A 22332-nucleotide genomic window follows, 5' to 3' on the forward strand; every position below is an offset into this window, starting at 1 on the left:
ATAAGTATCACCCGTCCATCTGCTAACGAAAGTTTTACCCACACGGCTATCGCCTCTTCATTAGCCAAGTATTTAATTATGTAAATATTTACATTTACGTACAGTGAAACTCGCTTATACAAGTCTAGTACATCATCGACAAACGTCCTTTTCCTTTCACGTGTCTTGTATACCACTCATTCGGAGCAGTATAAGAAGTTACCACTTTGCTTAAGAAGTTTGGTTTTTCAGTCCCTTGAAGACTGAGTTGGAAAATGGCACAATGAATCCCACATATATGGTTTTTACAAGTTTTTTCATTCCAGTCTTTTGGAAAACTTCTTTTTCACTATCAGTGGCGGCTTGTACTCACAAAAATTGATAGTACCCTAAAAATATTGCCAATCTATCCCTACATCAGATCAGATAAACCTTTACTGGTGAAAGATACTAGCAATTGGCAATTTTGTAGCTTATACTGACCTGCTGGAATGATCTGTATGCGAACTGTAAACTAAAGTGGAGAAAATTTAACCAAAGAGTTTAAGAGCGCTGTACACGTTTCGTAGAAATTTCAATACTATGGTCGACATCCACTCTGTGCGCATATAGATAATTGATGTTCCCGGGTAACGTTTCTCGATGAGCGATATGGTATTCGCTCGCACCACGTGACTTATGACACGTGATACAAAGAACGAATATTCGAGCCCGTTGAATTTAACTTAATACTTTTATGGTATTACTTTTATTACTCTTATTTGCTTTGATTTTCGATGATACTATTATCTGTTGATCATTATTATTTTTAGATTTACTGAAATTTTGGGAGTGCGTTGCTCCAACGCTCCTTAGAGCTAGCCGCCACTGTTCAGTATATGTGCAAACTTTTATTTAGTGCAAATTTGTGGATTAAGTGATTTTGACTACTTTGTTATTGCAGACGACCCACAAGAAGCCACTCAGATAACTAACTTTTGATGACTTGCTTAATTGTATGACAAATAGACAGCCTCCTTTACCTGTGACACTGAGATAACATTCTCCGTGTCTTAACATTTCAGCCGCGGAAGTGGCCCGAGCTGTCGCTGAAGTCTCCCGGCATCAAGCCCGCCCGAGCGCGCCACGGCCACATTACGACCAATAGCGCGCCTGCCGCCGGCATAGTGAGCGGAGACTCTACCGGGGACGATCAAAGCAGTAAGTGGCTTCCCTAACCTAATCATTATGAACTCGTTTACGAGTTGAAGTCTATCACCCATCATTGGGAAAATGGTGAATTTATTTATAGGGGACAATCCTAACAGTGATGTCTATATCAGCGATGCCGTGGACTGAAGTATCAGAGGTGTCCGAAACGTCAGTGTCGACCGCTACCAAATTTAACTTAGGTGCCTCCTATTTCAATTCTTATTTATCTAATAATAAAAAGGAGACGGATTAAAGTAGTCCGTTAACTTTAAAAATATTATATAATGATAAAATACTTTTTATCATTATATAATATTTTTAAATTTAGGATTCATTAAATAAATATTTACTATGCAATAACTATTCTTCCCTTCTTTTTACAGGCACATCCCAACTCTCCCCAACAACCTCCGTGTGGGACGGGGGCTCGGTGGCCTCCTTCGGTTCCATGGCCTCGCTGCAGCAGCAGGACGAGGAATTGTCTCCGAGGCCTAGAAACCACCGACCACAAAACAGGTACACTAACAAAAACTAAATTTAAATAATTGTGTGTTATTGGAAACAGAAGGAATATAATGGTGATGTTTTGAAAATACAATATGTGCTTAATTTTTAAGTATGAAAAACGAGTAAGTCAGAAAATGAGATTCAAATTTGACCCATCCGAGTCCTTACCAAACATCCTTCCGCACATCGCAAATAATAAATCTTAATGTTTTTTAAATTTATCTTTTTTCAGGCATTCAAGTATGAGCTCCATGTGCACGTTTGGCCCCGAGTCCACCTCGCCTCGTCTTCCGTCGACTTCCATCACGGAGCTCTCCTCGCGCATGTTGGACAACTTCAGCAATGCCCCGCCGCCTGTGTCGCCCCGCCCTCTATCCACACTGCCCCGCGCGCCCCTCAACTCCCCTCGTCTTCAGAACCCCGCTACCACCGCCCCCAACAAGGGCTCCAACGACGCCGGGGCCATGTCGCTGGCGCGCGAACAAACCCCGCCTCCCCCACCTAGATCCTTCCCCTCGCCAGACCACCAAATGGTCGAGTTTAGAAACCCCAACGGTCCCAAATGGCCGACTTGGATTTCAGACTCCGCATTTCACAATGATTCCTTACCGCCCAGATTACAGAATATGTCCAGCGAAGAAAAACATCACAAGATCGTCAACGATATCATTTCCAACGCTGGCGGTTCAACTGACCCTGCGCAACGCACACACAAACCTCCCGCACTGAGCCCGCGTAATCCCATCGTCGACGCAAACTCTTTCTATGGCACAAACAACAGCGTCTTGCACGTCTTTGAAAACGCATACAAGAAGCAAATGAAGACCAACGGAGACTGTCTAAACAACACTTCCGACGGTGACATGAGAATGGGGGGAAAACCACCGGCAATCAGCCCGAGGAATTGTGTCAATCGGATGAGTAACGACGAAACGGCCGCGAGAAACAACTTTAATATGGAAGTCGACCGGACGACAAAACCGACGCTCTTGCCGAATAGTCGAACCAACGGAGAACTGAGCAGTGTCAGCGAAGGCGACAGTGAAGATCCTCCGTTGATTTTGCCACGGTTGCGCGGTCTTTCATGCAGCACTGTCGAGTCGATCAATTCTGCCAAAGAGCCGATATATTCAGGAACTAATACCTTGAGTTCCACCGGTTCCAGTATAACTTCGAATCTAAGCAGTATGGTTTCTACAAATGTGACGAATTCAAACATAACGGTTTCATCTAGTGTGATCAGTTCCTCGGTGATTGGTTCGATTAATGCGGGGACTGTTGGTGCGGGAGACGGTTGGAGCAATGAGGAAGAGCAGCCTCCCACTCCGCCGGAACGCCCGCCGGCTCTTAGTCCCAGGGGCAACATTTACGGCAACAGCGGGCTGACGAAGCAGGGAAGTGTGGACGGGGAAGATTCTTCAACATCTACACACAGTCAGAGCCCCAAAGTGTGCCCGAGTGATGTGTTTGCTAATTTTGGAAGGTAGGTTGTATTATTTACATATATATGTAACTCAATTCGGAACTAATGAAATGTTGTTGCTGATTCTTTGTTCATCAACTTCTATAAAAGCTTGTTAAATAAGTGATAAAGGAGTGGAGCAACTATATTTATGTAGCTCTTTCTCTGTTATAAGTTATAAGGATCGTTCAATTAACTTAGATCATGTTGAAGACGATTCAAAAAAGGCAATATAATATAACTGTTGTTACAAAATAATACCAATTTTCTCAAAAATAATGCAAAATTTGCCACAAATCATCACACAAAACAAAGCGAAATTTTGAAATCCCAGCAATGAATTGATTCAGGTGATATATGATTTTTCCAACAGGTTCATGGAGACCTCTCCCAAACTGCTGCCCACACAAGTCAGCAATGAACTCTATCACCAGCCACCGCTGAGTCCACACGTCAACGTCCCTAACTCCGTGCAAAACTACGAAAGGTATTTTTACAATCCAATCAAATTAATAGGGTGTTCACAGCACTGAAGTTATATAACGTACTATAGTTTAGTATAGTAATATGAGGACCAAATTTTACTTACTCTAATAGAGAAAGTGCAAAAGAAGTTTCTAAGATGGTATGATTTGAGATTTTCACGGCCAAAAGTATTATAGTGATTTGTTTTTGGGGTATTATGCCGTGTTGCGCTACCTCCTTTTTTAGCCAACGTTTCGGACAGCATTGCAGTGTCTACCATTACACATCTACCCTGATGATGGACACTGTAATGCTGTCCGAAACGTTGGCTAAAAAAGGAGGTAGCGCAACACGGCATAATACCCCAAAAACAAATCACTATAAAATTTTCTAAGATATTTATATCTTGAGATTTCCAGTATTATCCCTGGTTATAGCCTCTCTGTCCGGTGTGCTGGCTATAAAGAGCCTCGCCGATAAAGGAAAACTGCTTGCTGACAACAGCACATAATCTTCTAAACAGTCCTGATATTATTAAAAAAATTTAGTTTTTTTGTTCCTGACAACTTCACGCTAGCTTGCAGTCACACGACTTTTGTTGTTCTGACATGCAGAACTAACCTACCATTAGTAATGCCGCTCGGAAAAATGATTTTGCTTTTAAATAACTTGTCCCCTGACTCAGTTATTTATCAAATTGTGATGAATCAAGGTCTCTCCCGAGGTAGATGATATAATCCGTCATAGTAGCGCTATCTGTCGGCACAGTCGCATATGAATTACAGGGAACTGCATACAAAGGTGGGGGAGTTTCCTTTAGGGTTGCGACGAAAGGGGTAGGCGTGACTTTCTGACAGGACAAAGGGAATTACAGATAGGGGGCGTGTTTAGGTTTTGATTTATATAGCATCGACCTTGGAAATATTCCCACAAAATGAATAGGTGAACGAACGGGGCTAGGATCAAGGTTAAATCACTTGACATTCTAGGAGTTCACAACCTTTTTTGAACGCATAACTGCACTCGGACGGAGCGAGATTTGGTGGCAACAGGCCTGTTACTCGAGGTTAAGAGAAGTAAGAGGGTTGCCAATTTCAGACACTTGAGAGTGTTGATTTTGGGAAAATTTCGAACATGGTTCTGCGTCATTTAGTCGGTAATAACCATTATCGAAAGTACTTAATTTTATACGTGGCTTATGGAAGACGAAAATACATTAAAATTAATGTATAGACGCTTGGCAGAGGAATTATGACCGAGTACATACGGGTTTGTTGTGAAGGGAACTTGAGAACTCTGATTGATTTGAAACGAGTTGAGGGACGAAGAGAGAAGATAGGCGTGTGACAGAATCATTAAGGCCAACACCCATAATTGCAGAGAGGAATCGTGAAAATTCAGTAATAGTTCTTAAAATGAAACTGGCCAAAGAAATAAACAGGTTATCAAACCGATGCGATCTCGGACGAAAGGCAAAGGGTGAGCGATATGATGTGTACTGGGACATTTCAACTAGAACAAGTACCGAAAAGGCCTTAGGAACTTGGAATAATCAGTGGAAAGTGTGATTATTATACTAAACTACGAAAGGGGAAGGTGAATAAATGTGCAATGTAAGAGGCGACCTTACGCAAGGGACTTATCATACGGAGGAAGGGGAATGGTTGTCAGAAGTGATCGATTCGGGAGGTAAAGGGAGGAACGGACGTGTACAGCATTCAATTCGACAAAAGGCGAGTTGCGAGTTCTATTTTCACACGGAAGAAAGAAGATTGGAGGTAGGCTGTAGGATATATCCACGAAAACGGAAAGTTAAGAGGAAAATTTTGATTAATTACGCGTAAGAGGACGTCTTAGCGCACTAAAGGAAAGGTCATCAGAACACACATCACGGACCAAATAGGAACGCGAAAAATTTAAATTAGAAAAACAGGTCAATTTTGACGGATTATAAGGCACCTGCAGGATGGGGCAAACTTCAGAATTTCACCAGTACGGGCCTGTGTTGTGAGACAGCAGATGCCCATTTTTTCTGAGAAACGCAGAAGGGTAGGTCTGATAAGTTTTAAGTCACACAGAGGATAGTGTGCGAGAAATATAAGACCGTAACGCTTCAATAAAGGTTGGATCGCAATGACAAGCGTAGTTAATTACTGCTATAAAACATCATGCGCGGGCACAAATCGAGATAGTTTGTCACAAGTCGCCGAGGACCTTTTAAGGGAGTATACGCGCCGCGCTAGGAGAAATTATCACTTTGATAACTTATCCCGGACTTAGAGATTTTCTGGTCAAAAACATACAGTTCAATTCAGTGTTTGAAGAAATTAGACTCAGTGTCCTTGACGTAATAATTAAATTCAGGTTGAAAGGTTTTATTGGTTTAAATTCAGTAATTAAAATTAATAAACGCTAAAAATTCCTTCTCGAATAAAGTTGAACGCGATTTTATGTTTTAAATAAAGTCACGGATTATAAACGAGTTGTAATTAAAATTAATAAACGCTAAAAATTCCTTCTCGAATAAAGTTGAACGCGATTGTTATGGATTCAAATAAAGTCACGGATTATAAATGAATTGTATTAAAATTAATAAACGTTAAAATTTCTTCCCGAATAAAGTTGAGCGCGATTGTTATGGATTCAAATAAAGTCACGGATCATAAACAAAAGATTGTAGTCAAAAGATAATAAACCAAAAATATTCTTCTCGGAGAAAATTAAACGAAAGTGATAAAACTTTAATTGGGGGCTTCAATGGAGCCTCGGATCGAAGTCAAATTATAACTGAAATCTATGTACCTAAGTATCTTGCTACCGCGCTTTGGGCTCGATCGAAGCCGTGTTACAACGAAATTTTTCAATAACTACCAGGTTAGGGAGGAGATATCGAAGCACATTCGTTACAGCCGGTAGAGAGGGTAACACAATAAAAATTAGGAAAATAAGGTTGAGGATGTATCAGGTGGAGGTAAAGATATTATGTATAAGCTCAGGGTAAATCTAGTGATATTCGCGAACACCCCGCCCAAAATGGCAACGGTTGTGTAAAACCCAACCCGGATGTTGTTATTTAGCGGATAGGGACTGGGTAAGTGTTTTTATTTCCAATTCAATTCAACCAAATTCCCAGATGGACTTGGAACGCGTGAAGCTGATATTTGCCGACTGACAGTTACTACTAATCCACTTTAATATGTACATAAAACCAACATGTCAATTTTCAGGATTCCCCGACAATATCAATATAATTACCCTCAAGCCTTACCCCATTCCCAAATTTACCCCTCGAGTAAACTTCATAGTTGGGTAATGTCTGATAGCGTCGCTGCAAATCCGTTTCTCACAAACACGGACTAGACAGAAGGATTTTTTTTCTCACGCTATCACGTGAGAGGGGTTGTCAGCGTGGACGGATCGGGCCAACGAAGCGCTGGATGGACTACACCCTCTGACGGAGCCGTGTGGAGTTATTGGGCACGAAAGTGGAATGGAAATAGTGATGCCAATTGGTAATGAACGGGAACATGGCCTGCAGTTGGGGCGTGTAGGACGAAGGCACTTTGGACGTCTGTGAAAATCCACGTGGAGGGCGGCGGCGTGAGATGACGTGGGGATAAGTCCGCAGCACTATCACATTATCCAATGATGTCGACCGAGAGGCTGATGTAAGCCAACTGGAACGCTCCCTTGGCGGAATTACAGCAGCTTCTTTGAGGTGAACTGTAGGTCTGACGGCACGTGGGAGTTTGAGCTTCATCAGGCAAAACCTACACGACACACTTATCGCGTTAGTATCATGATATGGGATGCAATTACCTTCCCCATCTAGACTCAGTAAAGTAGCTCGTCCGGAGGAATGGGCGTTGGAGCGATTTCGGAAGTGGCGTGATGACTTAATTCGCTTTCTCTTGGACGTGAATGGATCCGACAGGTCAGGGTATCTTTATGAAATGGATCGCCAGCTGTGGGGTATAGTCTAGCCACGTCGGAGTCAGCGTTTGATTTCTGATCACCATCCACCGTTCTCGTATTTGGTCAGCGGAGGAGCCAACGTAATTTGCAAAAAAAAACATTTCGATCACATAGTTTACCCTTCCTCTCCCCCCCCCCCCTCTCGTCCCTTCCATATAAAAGATTAAGTGTCGAATAACAAAATTAATATATGTAAAACAGAATGAAGGCGACCCCGGAGCTGAGATGGTGAAAACCGTCGCACTATGCATGTCAATACCATACTATACTAATTTGTGCAATAACGAAACTATTTCATGTCCTCGGATTTATTTAAGGTAGGAAAGAGCTTAAAAGGAAAGGTTTACAATTGATTACTACTGTATTAGAGTTAGGGGTACTGTAGGAGACGAGAGTAGGCTAAACGCGCGGTCTTATAAGAAAGTTTTAAAATTTCAATGGTAAAGGGATCATTCACTCTAATTTAAACGAACCAGGATTACCACAAATATATGCATTAATAGCCCGTTCATATCTCATATGAATTTCAAAACCAAAAAATACACAACGCTGAAAAAGAGGCATTATTGCGAATTAAATCTTAAGATCTTCTGCCGTATATTCCATACGGGGGTCGAAAGACTTAGCTAGGGTTTCTTCTTAAGGTAGTCCTCTAAGGGCGCCACCAACAGCTTAGGAAAATCGAAGGGCAATGACCAGGATGTTACAACATTTTGCAGATCGGACAGGAGAAATAACCATTATTTCAATATAGGTATAAATGTAGAAGGATGGAACCATTACAAAATGAACATTCAAAAAATTTATAATTGTAGTATTACTTAACTAAATATGATGTATATGTTTTTAGATATGTAAACTGTTAATGTACATTTAAAATTAAAATAAACCCATCCAAGCTTGTTGTAAGCATGTCCATTTGCTCAAAGAAAGGTCAAATTACTTTCAATGTAATTGAAAGTTGTGCGAAGAAATTGAAATGTTTTCAAATATTGAATTTCATCAGTTCACAAGTGGACAACACGATCGGCCCAAGATCTATACACAGTTGACATTTGTCACATGAGAACTAGTTGCTTCTACAACTTGTGTTCAAAAGCTCGGCTGTGGAATGATTTGCCGGTCACTGTGTTTCCTCCCTCCTACAGCATGGGTCCCTTCAAGACCCAGGTTCACTCTTTCGTTACCTCAAAAAAACCCCAAAGATAACATTGTAAGACAAAGAGTGCATAATCACGCTTCTTGGGATGTTCTGTTTTATGGTAGTGGCAGTATTGACCTTACCAATCTCTTTACTGATGATCTTTACCAAAATACTAACAGTTGAATTTTTGCACGATCAAGGCACCACGGCGTGACAGTGAGCACGGCGGCCTTCAGTTTCCCCAGCCGGCCCGCCGTGTCTCCGAGCTGGCAGGGCTGTCTCACCACCCCCCGCCCCTCCCCCACCATGACACAGTCGCGTGAGTACTCATTCCCAGATCAACATCATCCATTACCATCTTGAAATATCCATGTAACTGTCAAAAAACTATTTAATTAGAATTAAACAAGAGAAAGCACTTAATGGTTGATACGCAGAAACCCATTTTGTTAGGAGGCGTAACCAGTTAATGAGCAGGCATATCATATCTAAATCCACAATAATTTAATCCTTTCTTTCAAGAATCCAACTTGGCTAGTGTAAATAACTTGGGCAAAGCTGCGCAGTACACGAAGAGCCAAGTGCATTCTTTAGCGAGCTCTACATATTTCCAAAGTATGAAATGATCTGTATAAGAATGGTGTATTTATTGTATGGTGTGCATTATTTATCTGTTTGTTTCCAGTGGGCCCCGTGCCTCACACGCCGCCCCCCCTGCCCCCGCGCAGGAGGAGAGACTCCACCCCCCTGGCCCCACAGCCCTCCCCCACTGCCACACAGGTAAAGAACACTCACATAAATTAATGGACGGTAAACAAAACTACTATGAGATTTGACTAGACTTGCAAAAAGGAAGTAAATCCTTATATTGATGTTTCTCCTCCTGTGAAATCCACAGCTGCTTGCGCATCTAATAATCCACTTCTTTTCACTTGTTAACAGAGGAGGCTAGCGTTAAGGAGTGTTGGAGCTATGCACTTCCTAAATTTTGATCAATCTAAAAATAATACATGATTGCCAACAATGCAATAATGCCACCAAAAAACAGTACTTAAAGTAATGCTATAAATGTTCAAGGAACCAAAGGGGAGTGGAGAGGAGAGATGAAGCTCTCTTCCCTTGTGGGTCTTCAGGGAACCAAAGGGTAGTGGAGAGGAGAGATGAAGCTCTCTTCCCTTGTGGGGCCTTCAGGGAACCAAAGGGGAGTGGAGAGAAGAGATGAAGCTCTCTTCCCTTGTGGGGCCTTCGGGGAACCAAAGGGTAGTAGAAAGGAGAGGTGAGACCTGGGAAGACACATTGTAGAACCAGAAGACATAGCCACATATCCAATGACAACCCTGATGAACTTTATAAAAGGAACCGGGTTACTGTTAAAAGAATGATGTATAATGGGAGATAGCACAATGGGCCTATGGCCTAAGTGCTCACGGAAACTACATATATGTAAACCATCTCCGCTATACAGTAGAACCCCGTTAATTTGAACCCCGATAATTCGAAAAAACGCGTAATTCAAAATTTTTTGCCAAAAAAATTTCCGCAGAAAATTTTTTTCATACTAAATGGTTTTTAATTCGAAATTCGTAATTCGAAATTTATTTTTGTCCGCGCACGAAAATTTGTTTGTGTAATTCGAAATAATTTGATTTTTGCGAAAATAAATCATAATATTTCGTAAATCTGAATCTAAAAGTCAGCCGTGGCGGTAAAACGCCGAAAAATGTATTTTTACGTGGTTATACATCATCCTAATTAGTATTATTATTTTGTAAATCTGAATCGATTTACACTGGAATGTCGTATTTTTTCAAATTTAATTCGGATATCCGAGTTTGAAGGGCCGAGAAAATACGTTTTACGCCGATATATGTCGTAGTTTTACGAGTTTACACCAAATATCTGAATTTAAAGGGTCGGCCGCGACGAAACTCGGCCGCGAAATTTCGATTTACGCGTAAATGTATCGTATATTTACGAATTTATTTCGAATAATTGAATTTCAAATGGCCCGCTGCGACGGAAATCTCGATTTACGCGTAAATATATCGTATTTTTACGAATTTATTTTGAATATCTGAATTTTAAAGGGCCCGCCGCAACGGAAATCGGACGAGAAATTTCAATTTACGCGGAAATATATCGTATTTTTACTAACTTTACTTCGAATATACGAGTCGAGTAAAATCGGCCGAAAAATTTCGATTCACGCCGAAATATGACATATTTTTACGAATTTACTTCAAATATCTGAACTTAAAAACTGCCGATAAAATTCGATTTACGCGGAAATATAGCATATTTTTACGAATTTACATCAAATATCTGAATTTAAAGGGTTGGCCGCGACGGAAATCGGCCGCGAATTCTCGATTTACGCGGAAATATATCGTATTTTTGCGAATTTATTTCGAATATCCGAATTTAAAGAGCTGGCCGCGATGGAATACGGCCGCGAATTCTCGATTTATGCGGAAATATATCGTATTTTTACGAATTTAAATTCAGATGTTCGCAATAAAGGGCCGGCCGCGACGGAAATCTACCGCGAAATCTCGATTTACGCGGAAATATATCGTATTTTTACGAATTTAAATTCAGATGTTCGCAATAAAGGCCCGGCCGCGACGGAAATCTACCGCGAAATCTCGATTTACGCGGAAATATATCGTATTTTTACGAATTTAAATTCAGATGTTCGCAATAAAGGGCCGGCCGCGACGGAAATCTACCGCGAAATCTCGATTTACGCGGAAATATATCGTATTTTTGCGAATATCTCAATTTAAAGGGTAGGCCGCGAAAATCTAATCTTTCTGTACTTGTATAATTTTTAAGATTGGTAGTTAATGACACGGTTGTGTCATTAACTACCAATCTTGGATTAAATTAGTGATGGATTAAACAGAATATGAAATTAATAAAGGTCAGGTTTTTTTCCCTTATTATTATTTTTTAACTTTTGTAATCTGTTCCAGGTACAGGGTGTTCCCTTGCCACCGCCCCGCGGAGGGGGCTCTCCCCCCCCGCTGCCCCCACGCCCCGCCCAGCCCCCTGCAGCTCTCCTGCGCCCGCACCACTCTGCCATCCTGCAACGGCGACATCACACCGCCAACAATAACAATAACAAGTAGGTTCATTACTAAATCAATGGCTTAAAATCCGTTTTCAGAGGAAGTAATTTCATTATTAAATCAGTGACTTAAACCAATTTTCAAAAGATTGATTTTGCCTCCTTAGCATAAAAAACTACTCATTTCATAAAATCCCGATTTGCAATTAAACAATTTACCCTTTTTTATTTTCAGTTTCCCGCTGAGCGAGGGTGGCCAAACGCCCCGATTGCCCCCCAAACCACCGCCCACCACCGTCTTCCTGTCACCCAGCGTTACGCACGCCACACACGAGAACCAATAGCGCCGCAACTCTGCAACTTAAAGCTGCAACCTACAACACACAAATACTAATACTTGAAACGCATCAAACCATTAAACTGACGTAAGTGCAGTCTCGCCGCTGCAACAGAGAATATAACAAATACCCTCACTCTTATTAAGGTTCTAACTTCCAATAAGTAAGTTATGATAAATCAATAGTTTTGTTTTAAATCTGTTAAAGCTATTGCAGTTGACATGTGGCACAAATCATTTTCAAATTCATACTGTATGACTTCACAAGAAACTTTATTTGCTCCTTGGTTATTCACGGATTATTTACCTCACCTCAGAGAATACATTGCCCTCTTCCTTTGTGAAGATGGGGCGTCCAACTGGAAATATCACCAATGGTTGGGGTAACATTCTGATATTTATAATCAATATGCATGCTTGAATAATGATGATGAAAATTTTGATGTTGTTTCTTGAGAAATACACCCAAAAGCTTCTCTAAAATGTAGTTTATTTTAAAACAGACTTTTTATATTTTCTATTTCTTAAGTAATTTAATGTGAAAAGACAGTTTATTCCGGAATGGTACAACATTCTAATACTCCCCATTAAAATAAGGTTATAAAATAAGACTAACGCGTCATCGGTCGCTTTCCGCCTACAAAATAGCGCTGGCAACAAGCCCTCGTTTAAACGCCACCATGAAATGGCGCATTGTGTATATAATTATTGTAACAATATTTGAAACTGCATCAAACAATACTGTATTATGTATTTTTTATTGTACGGAAGTGTCGAAAAAACTTTGAAGTCGGTCCTGCTGCTTGGAAATCAGTGGAGGATTTAAATCTAAGGATATAAATGTACGTAAATAGCTGTAACAACCTATAAACGTTAAATAAGTCCTATTCTCCTCGATTTAGCCACACGATTCTTTTTGTCTAGGGGGCTACTAACAATACCTTCCTGGATAACAATACGGCTCAAACGCTGACAGTGGAGATGGCCGCCCGTCTTCTCAACATTATTTCTTACATGGTGAATGTTTATTTATTTACTACTTAATCCGTAATAATATAAAGCGAACAATGTGTAAAACAATATTCAAATGTATGTTTTCTACTGCTTGATGCGCCGTCGGACTACAGGCATTAATTTAGAAATGTGTCGTTTCCATCCCTTCTAGCTTCTACGTTTCATTTTTCATCAACTGTTGTCGTTTATTTAAGTATTCTCTGCTCTAATTTATGTATCTCTTCATCAAACTGACAATTATTTGTACGAGATGCATCTTGTCACGCAAAGATTGCCGTTGATTTTATGGTTTCGTACTGTGACAATTTCGCAATGTAAGTTAACACAATTATACCATCACATCTTTACAAAAATCATCACAAAAGACAAGCTGGTTAATAACTAATAAAGTTTGGCTCAAACCGTTTTAAGGCAAACTGACTACAATTAAAATTCGACAAAATTAAACTTAAACAATATTGAACTGGTTTGACACTGACAATACAAAAAGTATAATTAATTATTTTACAGTCTCTAAAAATCATTTTATTTATTAGCTGTACCCCGCCACGCGTTGCTGTGGCTCAGTCTGTCTGTGCAGATAGAGAAACAATAGCGCGTGTTGCTTTTACGTCCAACAGATGGCTTTCCATTTTTCCTTTTTTTTAACGTCATTAAACTAATTTAATCACTGCATTTTTTTAATATTAAGTACAGCTCGAATCATTGGCGTGATACATTTTCATAGTTAATATGGGAAAATATGTAACGTTCTGACGGCACATCGTTTGAAATGCAAGATGGCCACTTACTTTTTAAAATTGGCCGATCACTAAATGCAATATTACTTATGTGTATTTTGTGAATTTCTCCATTTTGCATCTTGGATCGTGTGCAATAATGATAGGAAGCATTCCGTTTCTGATGTAACCTGCTGCCTAACTTTAGTGTTGTAAAAAATATATAGATGGCAGTTTATTATTATTATTAAAAATTAATTTAAATCATGTGTAAATTATATTATTATGCTTTATATATAAATTATATGTTTAAAGATAGATAAAAAATTATTATGTATGTGTAAATAAGATTGTTGACTCATTATGTAATAATTTAAGTGATATTTTCTGTAAATTATGTGGAATAAAATTCTAGTGTAAATATTGATGATACATGTAATTAAAGGGTGAACAGATTATAATCGCATTAAGAGAACAGTCTTCTCATTGAAATGCTGTTTTCTTAGCTGGTAATGTAATACGTATTTGTAAAAAATTCACAATAAGCTAAAGATATCGTTGTATTTTTATTGCCTGGACGCAGGCACTTTGATTCATCCTAAGTTGGGATAGAAATATCTGCTTTATCCAAGCGATGTCTTAAGCAAATTAATGTTACATTAAATTAAGATATTTGGTCCCTTAAAAAACATCATTATCAAGTTGTTTTTAGCTTAAACTTTTATTCGTGTAAGCAGAGAAAACAGAATAAAATTATATTTACACTTGCAGACTGTTCTCTTAAAAGATGAAAAATGGCAAATTTGGGTACCAATGTCGTAGTTACTTCCAATTATATTATGTACATACAAACCTTATTTTTCTGACAACCTCCGTAGCGAAATGGCTGAACACTCTTATTTGGAAATTGCGGGTTCAATTCCAGCTTAAGTGCAGAAAATATATCCATGTAGGTTTTTAACAATTGGCTTCACAGCTTTTGTAAAGAAAATTGCAAATTTAATAATACAAATATATTATACACCTGAAATTTGCCATTTGTCCACAGTGATGTGAGTTTAGCTGGAATGTACCAATTGCGAGCTCTTATCAACATACGCTTGATTTTGAGTTAATACCAAACAGTATGTGGAAAAGCTGTAAAACTACATTGTTCAATTGCATTGTTTGTCACTAACTGGAATGGTGGTCTCGCAACAAGACAATACTGAGAGTATATTCTACTGAAATGAAAATTCTCTTGTGAGGTTTTCCAAGTGACCGTAAAAAAACTTAACCGGTCAGCAACGTAAGCAGATATACGCGATAAAATAACGATAGCAGTCAAGTACAATAAGCGTGTTTACACGTCAACGCGTGTGTTTCCACAAAAATCGTCATAACTCCGTTATTCTTCTAGTGACATCCCTAAAACAAAAAGTAGAATATTCGTATTGAATGAAGCTTCACATTTCTATTCAAAGTTATCCATAGAAACCCGTAAAAAGACCTACTCAGTGGAAGCAAATTTTACCCGCCAAATCGTAAAACGACGCCAAGAAAGCCGTTTGACGTGCCGACCCGCCTCGCAAGTTTAATTATTTTTTTAAAAATATATTTTGTATGAAATGGTCAAAAAGTGAAGTGACAGAATTGTTTATTGTACATTTGTACGATGAAATAAGTGTTTTTTTTTTACATTATCCGTGATTTTAGTATCGTTTTTACATAAAACATTACAGGTGAGTCATTTTTACAATTTTTTCATGTTTCCATTCTAAATTTAAATATTTACAAATGTTAATATTTATTTATGATACAACAATTTGAAAGCCTATTTTGTAACCTTTCTAAAACAGTTTTTACTATTCGGCTCCGTTCAGTAATGTTTCATTTATAGAGCTTTGATTGTGAGGCGGTAATAACACAACGTTTTCGTGAAATTGACATTTCGATAAAGACATTTTAGCTTCAAGTTCGCGAAAAGTCGGAGGGGTTAAGTGAGATTATTTGGGCCATTTTTGTATAAATCTTTTCAAGGCAGAACTTTATAAGGTTTCGCTTTATGCACCATTTCAATTTTTATGAGACAAAACCTCATCACACAGCCAAGAAATTTACTGCTCTGCCTTAGAAGTTGTAATCTTTTAATGTCTACAAGATAATATATGTATTTTTTTATAAACTTCAAATTTTGCTTTCTCAAAACAAGCTTTTGTAGTTTTCCGTTTTTTTTATTTTTTATTCGATAACTTTCAGGTTATAGTCCCGCCTGTACATAAATATAATTTGATGTTAATCTTTTAAAAAATTGTAAACATGAACTTGCTTTCGGTACATTCAAGTTTATTTCACATAACTGCATTTTTAAAGTGATAATTTTTTATTTCATGTCCGCGTAAAGCCGAGGTTTTTTTTTGTTTGTTTTTTTTTTTTTTTTTTTAATAATATCACTGTGTAAATTATGAGATGGTGTATAGATTTGTATGGTGTAATTAAATGTTAACTGAATATATTATGGCAATATTTAAAATTTTATAATTATATTATTGTAAACAAAGATGTTTAAGGACCACAATTAGCGATGGGTGTATGCGATGCTTTGATAAATTGACAGACAAAAGCGTGTACATAGTTACTAGACTTGCATCTGCGCAAACCAAGTTTGAATCCTGCAATGGTGCAAAATACTATTTTTTTATATCATAACATTCTGAAAATGCTCTCAGTATCGCCCAAAATTCATATTTTAACCTTTACAATGCTTAACGCTAAATGCTAAATGAAATCTATCATGTTTTTTAACAAGTTTTAGCGAAACTTCATGGATACTTTTCTTCCACGGGAATACGCGCATGTATCTGATATGTGTATCACGTGGAAACAACTTGTTTTGGCTACTGAAATCACGAGACCCGCCTCTTTTAATAACCGGTAATTTTTTATTGACTGTTTTGTTCCTAGTATATTGATCTAAAGCGCACGCATTGCTACAAATGACTGACACAAGTGAAAGCTACGTTTAAAATCTCGACGACGTTAGTCGGAACAACCTCGTGACCCGCCTGGTCACGGGAGATTGGCATCGCCGATAATTTTACAAAATGTCGGCAACATGTGCACGAACCTAGTGTACGAACTCACCAAGACACTTGAATCATCAAGTGTCAAATACCCGCGTTTCAAGATAAGCACATTCCCAATGATTGATCCATGGTCTTCTGCCAGTCGAATTCTTGCGTATTATAAAAATATCTCTTTTTAAAACACTTAGCTTACTTTTCCCCCAAAAATACATTGCTCGATCAAGTAAACCAAATATTGACTGGGCAGCGTCAAATCAGTTTTAAATAGTCAATATTATGAAATAATGATATTATGAAAGTGAACGAAACAAGATGCAACGACTGATGTTTGAAGCGTCTATCGTCTCAACAAGTACTCGTTGCTGGATTCAAACTCGATGTGTGTAAATTCTTGTCCAGAACTGTAGAAGATCTCAATCTGTTATTCTGAGTTGAAACATACAGTACGCATACAAACATATTATTATTATTATACAAAGAAAAACTATTGTACATTTTAGAAATGAAATATAATTGTTTATATATTATATCTATGTTAGATAATTTGTTATATGTAAAGTGCATACAGAGAGTGGCATAATGTTTCTTTTAGATGGTTTATATATATAAATGAAATACATATATTTTAAAATAAATGGATTCAATTAAGAACATACATTTTAAGTACTTTGTTTTATTTATAACTAGCTGTGCCCCGCCACGCATTGCTGTAGCTCAGTCTGTCGGTGCAGATAGAGAATCAATAGTGCGTGTTGCTTTTACGTCCAACAGATGGCGCTGTTTTTCATTAAGAAGCATCTTGTTACTTATCACAGGTGACATCTATATAATACAAAATTCCAAAGCAATCGGTGAAGGACTTTGGGAGATCTAAGATTTTGAACAAAGGAACATTTATTATTATTTATATATAGATACTAGCTGTACCCCGCCATGCGTTGCTGTGGCTCAGTCTGTCTGTGCAGATAGAGGAATAATAGTGCGTGTTGCTTTTACGTCCAAAAGATGTTTTTTTAAAATAGCATGTTTGCCCAACAGATGGTGCTGTTACACGGTGACCGGATAAATCATCAAAATGATAATTCATCACATCTTTAAAAAGTTATATAAAGTCAAGGAAAGTGATGAAACAAAAACTTTATTAACTGGGTTAAGTAGGTTAGGTTAGTTTTAAATTTTTCTTTTTTCATCGTTTCTAATGACTTTATATTACTTTTTAAAAGTGTGTTGAATTGTCACTGTGTTAAGTTATCATGGAACCCTGTTACACACTTGTCACAGGCGACATCTATACTATAATACAGGTATATAAAAACACGCATGTTCGAATGCAAAGTGTCAAAATTTCAAAAATTTTGAGAAAACGAACATTTACATTTTTCTAGAACTTAATCTCTCTTACACGGACCTCACAATTTGATGTTGTTCTTGCACAAATAAACCTTATAAAACCAACAACATTACTATGTGCAGAAATTCCAGATACATAAAATAAAATCTAACGAATTATACATCCTTCTGCAAAAACTGCCCAATTAAAAAACGAGGCGGTGGTGTGGCAATATATGTAAAGAAAAGAATTGCAGACCTGACAATCTCAGCACAGTTGAATAAAGCTGTAATAATTACCCACAAATTGACGCTTTATTCATTGATACGAAAATAAGTCATCTCAAAACTATCTAGTTGGTGTCTACTGCCCACCAAACCATCACAAACTCTCTTACATAAAATAAAAACAATAGCTAATTTGACAAACGTAATAATCCTGGGAGCCTTCAATTATTCAAAACCGGTGTCGTCAATTACAGTAGTGTGTAATTCAAACAGTTCTGAGGCCTTATTTGAGTATATTTATCTGAACAGTAACTAAATTATTATTATCAATAATTTTTTTAAGAATTGTTATACAGACCTACAAGATACAGGGACAACAATATATCTTTTGAATTTAGTTCTGTTCAACGATGAACATCTCATTACTGATATATATATAATGAAAATGAGTAGTGCAGAGAACAGAAATGGAAAAAATAACTATCTTGTGTCTCAATTAAAAAATTTTGAGTAAAAATTGATTTACAGCGGCCACAAAAACCATTTTATAGTAGTTTTATGCAGAAATAGATTGCTTCTAAGGTATCTGCTCCTACCATACTTTATAACTTATCCAATGAAACAGTTACCAGAGAGATATACAGGGTTTTCCAATAAGAGGTGTTATTTTGATATTCAATCGTAAAAGATCAATGGTTTCGTTGCTTGTGTGGCACGTAGCGCCGTCTCGTTGAAAGTAAACGTTGTCCAGATCAATACCATCCAATTCCGGCCATAAAAAATCATTAATCATCTCTCGATAGCGCAATCCATTCACCGTAACTGTTGCTCCAGCCTCATTTTCGAAAAAGTAAGGTCCAATGACTCCGCCAGACCATAAACTGCACCAAACAGTCACACGTTGAGGATAGAGAGGCTTTTCAACAATAACTCTTGGGTTTTCCGAGCTCCAGATGCGACAATTTTGCTTGTTGACGAAGCCACCGAGGTGGAAATGGGCCTCATCACTCAAGATGATTTGCATTTGATTCACTAAAGTGAATTTTAATAATTTCAATGCGTTGTTGAAGCGTGTATCGTTCCATTTTTATTAATGGCGTAGTTTCTACTTTTCAAATGTCAAAAAATGACAGCTTCAAAAGTAACATCTACCGAAATAGCGGGCTATTCAAAATAACACCTCTCATTGGAAAACCCTGTAGAAAACACAATTTGAAAACACCTTTGTCAATGAACTAGACACCATGTACCAACTATGTAATAGTCAAGTATTGTATGTAGATAGCTGTGTGATATTGAATTCATCCATCAGCAGTTGACAATATTTTGATGGGGTTGCGAAAAGATAGTGCTGGCCCTCATAATATTCCTGCTATTGTTCCCAAAAAGTATGCAGCTGCTCTCAGTCATCCTATTGCTCTGGTTATGCAACAATCTTTTTTAAATGGGAAACTCTCTAGGGATTGGAAAAGAGCTATAATTACACACATCTATGAGAAAGGAGACAAACCAAACCAGCAAATAGTTTTCAAAACAGACATAAATTTGACTAGTATCATTTACAAAACTATGAAACGGCAAAAATAGTGAACAAGATACGCTCGTTCTTGACCAAGCATGGATTTTTACCGAAAATTTACACAATTACCAATCTTATTCTTAGGATAAATTACTTGACCAACGAGTGACAGAAGAATTCTTACTGACATAATATATCTTGACCTTGAAAAGCTTTCGATACTGTTCCAACCAATAGACTATTGGCTAAACTTAAATTTCTAGACATAAGAAGATGACTTCTCAAATGGATCCTTCCTCACCGAGAGAAAATTACAAGATGGAATAAATTATAATAATTGGAATAATCTCATTGGCAATGAGCTATCAACTGCGCGAAATGTGACCAATGGTGTCCCCTAAGGATCAGTTCTGGGTCCAGTTCTGTTTATTTTGTACATCACAGATCTACATACTATGATAAAAGCGGATTCCAGCTGTTTCGCAGATGATACAAAATTCTTTGCCAACTACATCACAACCAACTGCAAAACGACATAAACGAAGTATATCAATGGACAAAGGATTGGCTTCTAAAACTCAATGTTGAAAAATGTGCTGTTGGAAAAACTATGAGAAATATTGGAAAAACTAACCCTAAGCTTGCATACAAACTTAATGGTACTTAATGGTGTACCATTAAGTTTGTATGCAAGCTTAGGGTTAGTTTTTCCAATATTTCTCATAGTTTTTCCAACAGCACATTTTTCAACATTGAGTTTTAGAAGCCAATCCTTTGTCCATTGATATACAGTCGAACTTGGTTATAACGATAACGGCAATAGCGAGTTCACGGCTATAATGAGCAATTACAAAACCATATTTTAGTTCAGGCTTATCTTCATATAATTGTTAACTGTTATAGCGAGGTGGATTCACTGATATACTGAGTAAATAATTTTGTCAACACAATTTATGAATACATGAATGGGTCGCTGGGTCTAAAAAGTAGTAGGAAATTATTCAAGAATTATTCTGGAAGTAAGTAGTAACAAACAAAGGGGCGGGAATTTCCTATCCCGTTAGGGACGGATTCATATTTTTTATGGCACCACCTGTGTAAGATTGTCGGCTATGTGAACCATTTGCTATCCATCGGACACAGTGTAAAATTGTCATAAAATCTGCAAAATTGTTACCTTTTCATATCTTCTTTTGTATTACAACTCAATTTTGTTTTAAAAACCAATAAATATGTTTGTGAAGGTACCTAGTTACGAGTACATCCCTGCACGGGGTAAATTTATGCCAGTGATGCACAACTTTTTCAACTTTAAGGTTTCTGTTGATCTTTGTGTTATACAAACCGGTTCTTCATATCTGATTTCGTAATAAATTAAATTTTAATTTAATTTAGTTACCCTGGCATACAAGAAATCTTCACCACCGACACAAAAAAATTAACAAAACACCTTTTGCATCCAACCCTAGGAAATACTTCCTTGCAAATAGAGTAATGGGTGAATGGAACAAGCTCGATTGGCTTCTTATTTGGAGAGAAGAAAGGATATTTGTAAATTTAAAACAACTCAATTACTGTTAAATTTATTACGAAATCAGATATGAGCACATCAGCAGAATGCTGCCTGCTCATTAAATAATGAGTGCTAGGAAAATTTATGAATCAAAAGTGAACGGTTAAAGTCCAGAAGTGACTTAAATATCAGAGTGGTAGATACTTTCAGCATCGCCCTGTTGAAAAATACATTCGGAATCAAAAAGTTTAGCTTGATTTGGTTACCAGATCTGAACAGCTAGGTATTTTCCGACCTCCCTAACCATCATCACCCTCCCTTCCCCACTCCCTTAAGCCTTACAACTTACCCAATTGAGGACGCCACAACCCCACTGGCTCCGAACAGTTAGAACACTTGTGCGGTATTCACAAATACTTGAGGCAGAATAACAGATGAGTATGTATGAATGTGAATAAAGCAAGGAGCATGTGCCTACTCTCCGGGTGTAGATACTTACAAATCAAAAGCATTGTGATTTTATCAAATTTATTTACAAATTGTAGCGTGGATTTAAAATTAAAAATACATAATCATAAACACAAAATAAATACGTACTTCAATACTTGATTACGTAATACATAAAAATATATCATAGGTTAAAAAAAAAATTGATAGTGTATCAAGTTGTAAGTTGTCTATAATCTATAAGATAATAACACAGAAATTAAAACTTTTACGTAAGAAATAAATTTGTGTCACAATTTGCATATAAGAGTATACATATGTACTTAACAATGTTATGCACAGAACATCTTGGATCACAAGCAATAACA

At 37.7% G+C, this 22332-nt stretch overlaps 1 protein-coding gene across 1 annotated transcript in view; it reads left to right on the forward strand.

The window, feature by feature from the left end:
* Positions 1–17652, forward strand: part of LOC149410469 (protein son of sevenless-like) — a 79216-nt gene extending 61564 nt beyond the window's left edge. Inside the window, exons 23-30 of the mRNA XM_089648049.1 lie at positions 1044–1179; positions 1554–1686; positions 1910–3160; positions 3513–3626; positions 8924–9042; positions 9409–9503; positions 11699–11850; positions 12029–17652. Coding sequence (XP_089504175.1) covers positions 1044–1179; positions 1554–1686; positions 1910–3160; positions 3513–3626; positions 8924–9042; positions 9409–9503; positions 11699–11850; positions 12029–12137 — 2109 coding nt within the window. The 3' untranslated portion in view covers positions 12138–17652. The remainder of the gene's footprint in view (positions 1–1043; positions 1180–1553; positions 1687–1909; positions 3161–3512; positions 3627–8923; positions 9043–9408; positions 9504–11698; positions 11851–12028) is intronic.
* Positions 17653–22332: the final 4680 nt, after the last annotated feature.

Source organism: Hesperophylax consimilis, chromosome 27 (genome assembly GCF_061612785.1).
Source record: "Hesperophylax consimilis isolate HC1 chromosome 27, BYU_Hcon_1.0, whole genome shotgun sequence".
NCBI lineage: Eukaryota > Metazoa > Arthropoda > Insecta > Trichoptera > Limnephilidae > Hesperophylax > Hesperophylax consimilis.